The following is a 10,151-nucleotide window of genomic DNA, read 5'->3' on the forward strand; positions in this document are numbered from 1 at the left end:
AGCAGTAAATAGGAGTCTCTAGTGATGAGTGACAGGCAATTTACTCATTTCCTAACAGTACGGCAACAGAAGCACTTGAACACAACACACTGGTAACTACCAGTTCACAAATGGAAAATACCATCTTTTCCATAGCACGTGAATGCAGCATAAGGCCCAAGCACATGGACATGCTGGAATACCTTACTTACAGTAATATCAGATTTTTTAGATATTCTGTGTACCTGGTTGAGATTCAGATTTGACGTGGTTAATCCATTCATTCAACCAATATGGATATGGCAAATATTGTGTTTGCCACTTGCAGTAGGCCAAACACCATTGGCTACAGTCACAGAACATCTTGCTACAGAGTAGAGTAGCCTACGCCACATCATTGGCCCAGGAATTACAAGATGTGACAGTTTTGCAGGGTATTTGTAAGACCATTATGGGTAAGACTTCATCTTAACTTTTCTTCTAATCTTGTTTGTGCTTAGTTGAGCATGTGTAGGCTAGTTATATGAGTCGTTTAGCTGTTTTGGTATTAGCATCCACATATCCTGATAGCTGCTGAATGCTTCGTGAATACATATTTGAAGTAACAAGAACATTCAATGTAGGCTACTATACCTTTACTGTAATTTCTCATGTGGGATGCGTGAATCGTGTTTCAAGACAGGACAGCCACAGGGTGACTCTTACCAATAGAAATTAGTAGGCCCAGGCTATCTCGTTTGGCTGCCATAACGTGTTTCTCTGTATTGTCCTTATCATGGTAATAATAGCCTACTAGTTTTGCTTCTACTGCAGTTCCTTAGCTCATCTCTCTGTCTTTGCTTGGGATGGAGTTGTGCTGCTGCCCTAAGTTAAGACTGGCTGACCGGAGTTGAGTTGGGCTCTGTTTACTGTGTTTTTATTTGTTTCACATTTGGTGCTGTATTTGACTTTTGCTGAGCATAGAAACTGGATGTGGCTGGACCACACACCACTTTCCCTCAATTATCCCCTTCATTCTTTTACACAAGCTTATGTCGCAGACCACTGGCCTAGGCCTACAGACAATATCGGAGTTAGTTGATTTGACCAATGACCATCAGTAACTTCAAAACACCTTACTTTGCATAAAGTAGGCTAGTAGACAATAACAATAGCCTATCATAGGAGTGATTAGCATACAAAACAATAAATAAAAAATCTAGATCAGAGTTACTCAACATTTGGCACCTCTGATATTTCTAGTGTTTTAAAGACATCAGATAGCAATTGTTATAGTAACCAAAATAGCCTAGGAGCCAGTAGTGAACACACATGGATGGCCATTAAAAACTAATTTTACAAATAAACATGATCAAATACTTTTATAACTCTTAGCCAGCTCCTTTCTATGTGATCTCAATGGCAGATTTGCACCTCCAACAGCATGGACCTGGGCACCGCCCAAAAACATCCACAAATGGTCATATGTTTGTGTGAAAGAATTGTTTGTGAGGCTGCATTGCCTAGTAGTGCCATTCTCCAACCATAGGTATGCCACTCAGCATGACCATGGGCAATTAGGCTACACATGTTGAGCTGCACAAATGTCTTGGGGGGAAAAAAGTATTGGTGAACTTTGGCTGAATGTTGTTACAAGAAGAAGCTTTTTTTGCATCTGCTTGCTGCAACTATGCCTATTGTTTTGGATAAGTTGTGAAAATGGGGGCGAGAATATGTGCTGTAGTGATGATCCATCTCCATCCATCAGGCACGCAAAGATGAACTACTATATTTGGACACAGAGGCGGTTACCTTGACATACATTTCCCTTGATTCCAAACAAGGGTAAAAAAAGGAATAGCTGACTTGTTGCCTCTGCCTGTCTCAAAGCATTGATATTCGGCTGACCCACATTTGTGCCCACGCACTCCACTCCTACACGTCTCTACAGTGTATGAAGTGCATTCACAGCTCTGTAAATCCCCCCCCGCACCCACTCCCCAATGATGCCAGTTGAATAAATATGTCAGTTAGGTAACACTGGTGTGGTATCACAGGGAGGGCACATGTGTAGGCTTCAAGCTGCATTTAGATTCTCCTTTGGTCCTTCTGTGAGACACAGCTCATGTATTGTGGAACTGGATACATCTAAGTCACTGGAACACCAACAATCAAGCCTGTAGACAAACAGCAATTAGGCAGGAGAGGGGTCTAAGTCTGTTATATTGTATACATGACCTAGACAGAAATAGTCAAGACAATATGGCAGTGTATATTGTTCCCAATTATTCCTTGCAGGATATGGAAACAGTACAATCTAGTGGAAAAGACTGGTATCACAGAATGAACTCATGATGCAGTTGAATAGAGCAGTGGGTCTCAAGGTGGGGTCCACAACCCATAGCCAAGGAGTCATAGAAGCAGTTTTCTTTAAATGATGAAGCTGTGGTTATCTTATCATTTTAGAAATTCATACAGTTGACAACTCTTTTCACCATAAAACAAACACATTGTTTATGTTTCCCACTCACTTCAACAAAGCAGCACTAAAAACGATTTGCTGTCAGGGTCCCACTACAGTTGAGATACGCAATAATGAACAAACTATTTGTGTGTATTTTGCAACAAAGTATGAACATAACTCCAGTATAATAGTAAATGCACAGACAGCAGTCTGTGGAAAAAGTCTCTGTATTCCTGTAGCATAGCAGCTTTCTGATTCGATGTTGGATGGGTGGAGGGGGGGGGGGGGAGTATTTCTGGAGTAAGGTGCTGTTAGCTGAAGGTGAAGTGCTGTTCTCTATTATGTCTTAGTAATATACTTTTCAACATTCGTTGTACAGCCAGCTAAACACTGGTATACAACTCTCATGTTCCTTCTTTTCTAAATCAAATTGAATTAATTATATTAACCGTAATGGCTAATTCCAGTTAATGAGCATCAGATCAGATTTAAAAACACAGAATGACCATATACTGCATGTATGTAGCTGCAGTCAGACTCCGATCAGTGCCAATATGGCAGACCTTACACTGAAAAGTGAGGTGCTTCACAATTGCATCCTGATTGCTACTAAGGCCGAGAAGCTCCTTATAGTAGAACCGCTTATCTTACACCATCCAGCCACAATCCTCCTGGGTTGCCACTGCTTGGATTTCTCTTCATCAGTGTCAACAGCTGTTGATGATTTTCTATCGAGGACAATGGCTGTGTCACAGGGATTAGGCCGCCACGCCAGTGCAAAATGGTCACAGTGGGATTATGGGTGTTCCATTCAGATTATAATTTTGCGACTGCCCCATTAGATAAAGGGGCATTTATTCTAGCCTTGGACATGGAGAGGAAGGAAGTCGTTAGAAAGATTAATTTATGTGATCTTGAGGGATTTTTTTTACTTACTCTTACAGTATGTATAATGTGCATTGTGTGCATCGTGGAAACCATCTAGAGGCCATGTTTATGGTATGCTTTCCAATGTGTATAAGAAGTGAAAGCGTGGGCTCAAATATTTGGATTAATATCAGCACACAGACTCATATTTATGTGTTGTGCAGCTGTGTGTACAACGGCTTTCAGATGTATAACAGAATGCTGTCATAGGTCCTGCATATGTAAATAACTACAGCTGTCATTTGGAGCCTGCCGGACATGAAAGCAAAAGAAAAAAAGAAACATCAGCAAAATCAAGACTGCCATTAATGAACCTTTTCAGTGGACCAGCACAGCCTCCATGTTTGATGTCGAACAACACTTTCTGTATGTTTGGGTGGAGCAACAGAGCCATTAGAGTGCAGCTGTAGCTAATGGTTTAGTCGTGGGCCGTGGCAGCATGAAAACATATGCAGCACTCTCTGACCTCTTTGGCTTTCCTCTGATGTTGACATGCTAGCCATGCTAACGTGTGTTGTGGGTTTTTTTCAGCATGTGACAGGGTAGGGCGGTGCGCTAGCGAGCGGTAAAGGGATCTGTGTGTACCGTACTTGTTCCCTTATTTTCTTAAACCTTGTGATGCTCTGTGTGTTCTCACATGGCTTCCTCACTGAGGATCCTTGGTTCCTCATTAACTGTACCCGAGCCAAGCCATTGCGCGAACAACCCCTACCCATACACGCACTCTCAAGACACAACCCCTGGAGGTAATGTGATGACTTACTGAGTTTACGACAGTAGTATTGCATTATAGAATACCTCCAACTGCAATAGAAAACCACTGGTAGAGAGGAGACACACACGCACACACACTTAGTTAAAAACACACAGCACAAATATTCTGATGCACATCCACTGCACTGCAAATAGTCACTACTCTTTTGCTGCTATAGGGAACACAGCACACCAGACTGCCGGTGAGGATGATTGTATGTGTGTTTTGTGTCCGTCTTTTGCTCTTGTCAGTCTTTTGTCTGTCAAATCTTTTGTCTATCAAGTCTTTTGTCTATCAGATAAATGCAGAAATGACTACCTTTCATATCTGTGGTATGGCTGAAAGGTGAGTAGTGTATATTTCAGTGTAGGCTGTAAGTTCCGCTATCTCTGTTCTCTTTTGTAGTGGATATGTTTCTGTAACAAATGTACTTGAACTGGTTTCTCCCTGGCCCAAGGATAGGCTTTCCATTCATCTTTTGACCTTTCCACATGCTGTGCTGTTTGAGTGTTGCTGCAGCATATTCGACTTCTATGTAAACAAACTATATACATGTTTTAAGTGTGCAGTGATACATTACCAGACATGCTGTCTAGACAGTCGATAACATTTTTACTTTAATCGTGATGTTTAGTGATCATGGTACTACGTTTATGTACTGTAATTTCTTTTAGCGGACGGTGTGCTCAAATGTCAGCATATAGTGTGATACATTTTCTGTCATGGTGAATCGCCTTTTTGCGTCAGCAATTTGAGTGACTCAGAGTTAGACGGTGTGGGAGAATGGTCTTGCATGTTTACAGCTCCTAGAGGCCAATTGCATTACATGGGAATTTGGAGGACTGCTCAAAATAAGTTAGGCCTCTCATTCATCACGACTCAATTCATCGTATGTTCTGGGCTCAATTTTTGCACAGGATGCAATGAATACCCCATTGTGCATGGCAAGTTAGTGCGTTATATTGTGCGGTTTTGGGATTTGCATTCAAGATTCTCAAATGGTAAACAGTTGACAGCTGTAATGGGGTCTTAAGAAGTAAACAGGTTCCCAAAATTATACGCTTTACTGGGTTTTTTTCTTTCCAGTAAATGTGAATTTGATTGCGGCAGCACTATTTAGAGTACAAAAAGTGAGAGTAATTATTGATTGTGTCTTAATCTGTAAACATTTCAGTGCTCCCTAGTCTTGTGCTTGGGTGCCATCTTGTTCTCCCAGGGTAGCTAGGAGTGCAGGACAGTAAATCAAGGGCATGTGATTGTGACACTGGATGTTGTGTGGTCAACCGTCTCCATGGAGCATTCTGGCACATTAGTCAGAAAGGACTAATGAGGTCATGTGTAGACTTCTGTGTGAATTCTCTCAAAGTGTCGCAGTAAAATGTGTCCCTCTGCCTACTTTCACCAATTTTCCCACCACATTTTACTTTGATGTGTCCGTCTGTCTCTTGTGTGTCTCCTTTTGTCCCTTTTTGGGTTCCTCTGCGGCCATTTTAGTATTCCAGGTACATTGCAGTCACATGGCAAGCATTCCATTAAGCCTTCTTTTCTTCCTCCTAACAATGTGGAATACAAATAAACTTCTCCAGAAAGTGGAACTATTGTTTTCTTCCCCCTTAGTTGTTTTTCACTCCCTGTGGCTTGTTTAGAGGTTGCGCTGCCAGGCAGCAGATGTCCTGGTTCAGCTTATGGTTCGGCATGCGTGGGGTCTCCCAGCAAAACCCAGCAACACTGGCAGGAAACTGGGCCGCGTCGTCCATTGGGCTGCACTTTGGAAACACTGACAATGCCCTCATCTATGTCCAGATTGAGCGCGGAGCTTTTGGTTTGTTTTCTGATGACTGGCATTGACATAGCTGGCACCAGACTGCTAAACTCAGAGCTGATGGAGTACACTTCTTGGAAAAACTGACAATAACCTCTCTCGCTTAGATGTAGTGTGTGTGTGTGTGTGTGTGTGTGTTTGTTTGTGTGTATGTATGTGTGTGTGAGGCAGTCAGCGTAGTGTTTTGTGGACTTGCGTTGTGTATTGACTGGCGGTAGACAATGTTGCCATGGGGAGTATTTGTACACAGATCTGGCTCATGCTTTCTCCTCGTGGCAGAGAGAGTGGCGAGGCAGCATTTCTCCACTGAAAGGCTCTTTGGAGGGAAGGGTGAACACGGAGGGCGGAGCAGAGAAGAGTGAACCAGAGGACTGCTGCTCCACACAAGATAGCTGGCCAGGCCTAACAGGTCTCCTGCTGAGAAGCAAACAGTATATTTATGACACAACATGGCTATGGCAGCCCTGCGAAGCAGGCCACTGTCTGTCATTACTGCGTCAGTTTTAACGTCCCGAGATTGAGTTTGCGGTCGGCAGCTGGCATTCCTTTGCACTCAAGGGCAACATGCCGCTGGCTCGTGACCGAAGACCTGGACAAATGAGATGCGGTTCACCGTGAAGTCTGACAGAAGTTGAACCGTCGTCGTGACGACCAAAAAGCCCGAAGCCCTCAGAAATGGGAATGGATCAGCAGTTACACAGTTATGTTTCTTGGGCCGATCATGCGTGCCATGTTTGTAGTACTTTGTGTTTTGTGGGAATTGAACCCATGATGTACTGTATGTCATAACTGCTGAGTTGCCGTAGCTTAAAATAACAGTGAATAAAGCCCTTTGATTACCGCCTCAAAGTTCTGCACTTTATCAGACATCACACAGTAGCTCAGTCTCGTTTACCACACGAGGGCCATGTAACCGCTGCAGGCCCATGGAACACGAGCGGTCTGTTCCTTAAAACTTCAGCAATATGTTTCTGCACTGTCCGTCACTGCCAGAAGAATGCTTACTTCTCATTTATGGCCTTGGCTTGATTTCATCTTAAAGCCTTAAGGGTATTTTGGGAGGATTTTCCCAGATTTGTCCGAGCCCCCCCTGCCTTTATTTCAGTCCGAATCTGGACAGATGGTGAGCTAATAGCTCGCTCAGAGCCGCTTCAGTGAAGACTCTTCACTACAAGGTTACTCTTCTTAGCTCTTGATTTCCAAAGGCCTGGTAAAAACATAAACATTATTTAACTTCTCTCTCCCTCGTGCAGATTGAATTCAATGCTGTGGTTTTCATGCACTGCCAAAATCAATGTGGAGAAAAAAAAAGAAAATTATATTTCCCCTCTGTGCATTCAGGTCCATATGTGCTGGATAATAAAAAAATAATAAATAATATTCTTCAAGGAAAATAAACTTTTTGAGGCTGTTAGAACGCTTTACCAGTTGGCCTTTGTCATGTCCAGTTGATTATTTTAAGGCGTAGTTCAGACCAATAAATTCAGATGGAGTCACTGCTTATTGTTGGTGACATTTGAAAATATAATATGAAAATCACTAAAAATGGTGTTGCCTTATGTGTTGCAGCTTGCTATACGTTAATCTAACCATCTTATTACATGTTGCTTACGCTCCACTGTCTATGGAATAGAAACAATCCAGACACACAACAGCCTGCCGATTGTTTATTCGTTCTGTAAGAATTTGAAAAAGTGCATTGATAGTGTTAGTGGGAAACTTAAAACCTTGTAATCATTGTAATCATTCTGGATAAATTACTAAAATTGCGGACTATGTGAGATGCATTATCATGTCCGATCATTTTTAGACTGATCCCTTTTTTTTCCAGAGGAGGCGCGGCTGACTCCAGTTGACCATGAGCGGAGGGGTCAATATGAAGACGATGCCGAGGGCCCAGGCTGGTTCTGGTATCCCTCTCCCCCGTAGCAAGCTCCCCTCACCGAAGCCTGAGCCCAAGAACCCTGTCAGGGGCCTTCCTCGACCCGCCACCCAAATCCCTGCCAGCGCTCGTGCCACCACAACCACCAGCTCCTCCAGCAGCAGCAGCAGCAGCAGCAGCTCCTCCTCCTCAAAGGACCTCTTGAGGGACACGACCTTGAGGAACCAGCATCTGATGCTCAGGAGGGGCTTGCCTGCTCCCCGTGTGTCCTCCAAGGCGCAGGTCAAGCCCCAGGGGGTACGCTCGGCGTTCAGCAGTCCCCAAGTGCGCCGGAAGGAGGCGCCGCGCTCCAAAGACACCCTGGACATGTGCGGAGGAGCGGACAACCTCCAGTACTCGAGGTCAAATGACAACCAGAACTTCCTCTGCGGCAACCTGAGACCCCAGCCCAGGAAGACAGACAATAGTCCCAACCTGAACTCCCGTGACCTTCCCCGCGTCCTTGACGAGCGCAAAAACGGCTCGACATCAAATGGCAGCGACATGACTTTTCCATCTTACAGATCGAACAATGACAACCTCCGGCACGCTCCGGATGCTTCCTCAACCGCCGCCGCCGCCGCCGCCCCCACCGCCGCCGCCCTGTATTCAGTCTCCCGTGAGGTGGAAGAAAGTTCCGGATCGAAGAAGAGGAGAATGCGTCTGAGGCAGAGTGCTTCCAGCAGTTTCTCCGACGAGGAGATGTACACTCCAGAGGACATGAGCCCCTCCGGCCCCGCACTTGAGACTCCAGTCCCGGAGCCCCCAGCCCTGGACATCCAGGCCCCGGCCCTGTCCACCCCTCTCCAGGAGGATCTGCGCAGTGTTGACCTCCTGAGAGGAAAGCAGAATGCAAGAGTGAATATGGCCACCGTCCCTCCATTCAGATACAGGTAAGCGCTTGGGAACTTTCCCTCCTTGAATTTCCCCTTGGGGATCAATAAAGTATCTATCTATCTATCTATCTATCTATCTATCTACAGTATCTATCTATCTATCTATCTATCTATCTATCTATCTATCTATCTCTGTCCTCCGGTGAGCCTTTCCCCATTCTAGTCATTCTAGACTGCTTTTTGAGTTTATTTTCAAAAAGAAGGGGAAAAAAAAATTCGGAATGATCACAGCTTCTTCTGGTACAAAAGCATTTGTATTCATATGTTGCCTGTAAACTAAATTACCCCCAAATTACCCAGAGAAAAACACGTTTATTTTATGACAGTTGTTTCCTCTTTGCCAGGATACCATTATTCCCCTAGTCATAAAATTAGCCCACTTATTTTTGAAAGGTGGTCCTCGTTTTTTTCTATTGTGTTTGCCTGGATTCGCGCCTCTGCTGTATTGTTCATTGTGCGTCCTCTCGCGGCCTCGTCTCTTTCTGCTCTGTATCCCTCAAACATTGGGTCAGTCATGCGGGCCAATTTGAGCGCTGGTTTTTAAAGTAGCACCACTCGCCATGGCTGGCGGGGTCTCGGAGCAGGCGGCCGGGCGGGAGGAATAAAAGCTTCCTCTTGCCCAGAGCCGGCCAGATTACATGCTCTGATGACTGGGCAGCATGGGCCTGTGGGCAGTTGGTACGTCAGGCCGGGGCTTTTGGAGAAGGGCTTCGCCTCACCGTGCCAATTTGAGAGAGCTCAAGCAAATCAGACGTTTATAGTCAGATGAAGTCCAAATGACGAATGGTGTGTGGAAATGTCTATGCCCAAATGCCACACTGAAGATTATTTATTTTCGTGCCATATCTGCTAATTGATTCGTAGACATTTCAACAGTATAAGACAAATAGTGTCCCTGCTTAGACAGTTTCTAATATGATGATTTCATACCCTGTGTCTTATTTGACTCAGACTGCAGATTCAGGAGGACATCTCATCTTTGGAGGATTTCAGTGACTCCTCAGACTCGATTGAAGTTTGCTGTGAAGACCTGTCACCCGGTAAGTCAAGCTGTCTAATTTGTCCCACATATTAGTGTGTTCAAGGATATGATACAAGTAAGAGTTCACTGCTTCGCTGCCATGCCTGTCCTCAATTCACAAGACAGTTTCACCTTTGATCATAGTCCATAACACATACCAGAGACATGTTTGACTGCCTGGGATGTGGAGACTGCCTAGGGTGGCGACTGAGGTGACAGCATATCTTTATAAGAGTCTCGATTGAACACGGAGACGCGGACGGCACAGATGAGCGTCAGCCCGCTCTCGTTTGGCCTGTTTCTGCCCCTGCACTGCCCGCGGCGGTGCTGCTGCTGCTTAGCCTCGGACAGATAGGCATGAGATGAAAAGGAGTCGCTTCTCCTCCTC

The 10,151-nt window shown here is 44.7% G+C and overlaps 2 protein-coding genes across 2 annotated transcripts in view; both read left to right on the forward strand.

Moving 5' to 3' along the window:
• The first annotated feature begins 342 nt into the window (after nucleotides 1–342).
• On the forward strand, nucleotides 343–8,469 carry LOC134088106 (serine/arginine repetitive matrix protein 2). The gene is made up of 3 exons (XM_062542034.1): nucleotides 343–434; nucleotides 7,757–8,391; nucleotides 8,460–8,469. Exons 2-3 carry the CDS (start codon nucleotides 7,784–7,786, stop codon nucleotides 8,467–8,469), a joined length of 618 nt encoding a protein of 205 aa, XP_062398018.1. The 5' UTR covers nucleotides 343–434; nucleotides 7,757–7,783.
• The window catches only part of LOC134087820 (neuron navigator 1-like), an 87,797-nt gene continuing 86,078 nt past the window's right edge, over nucleotides 8,433–10,151 (forward strand). The window contains exons 1-2 of the mRNA XM_062541577.1: nucleotides 8,433–8,739; nucleotides 9,694–9,782. Coding sequence (XP_062397561.1) covers nucleotides 8,504–8,739; nucleotides 9,694–9,782 — 325 coding nt within the window. The 5' untranslated portion in view covers nucleotides 8,433–8,503. The remainder of the gene's footprint in view (nucleotides 8,740–9,693; nucleotides 9,783–10,151) is intronic.

This window comes from Sardina pilchardus, chromosome 7, assembly GCF_963854185.1.
Source record: "Sardina pilchardus chromosome 7, fSarPil1.1, whole genome shotgun sequence".
In the NCBI taxonomy this organism is placed as follows: domain Eukaryota; kingdom Metazoa; phylum Chordata; class Actinopteri; order Clupeiformes; family Clupeidae; genus Sardina; species Sardina pilchardus.

Coding starts and splice junctions, on each gene's coding strand:
- LOC134088106 (XM_062542034.1), top strand. CDS start 7,784: ATGAGCGGAGGGGTCAATATGAAGACGATGCCGAGGGCCCAGGCTGGT.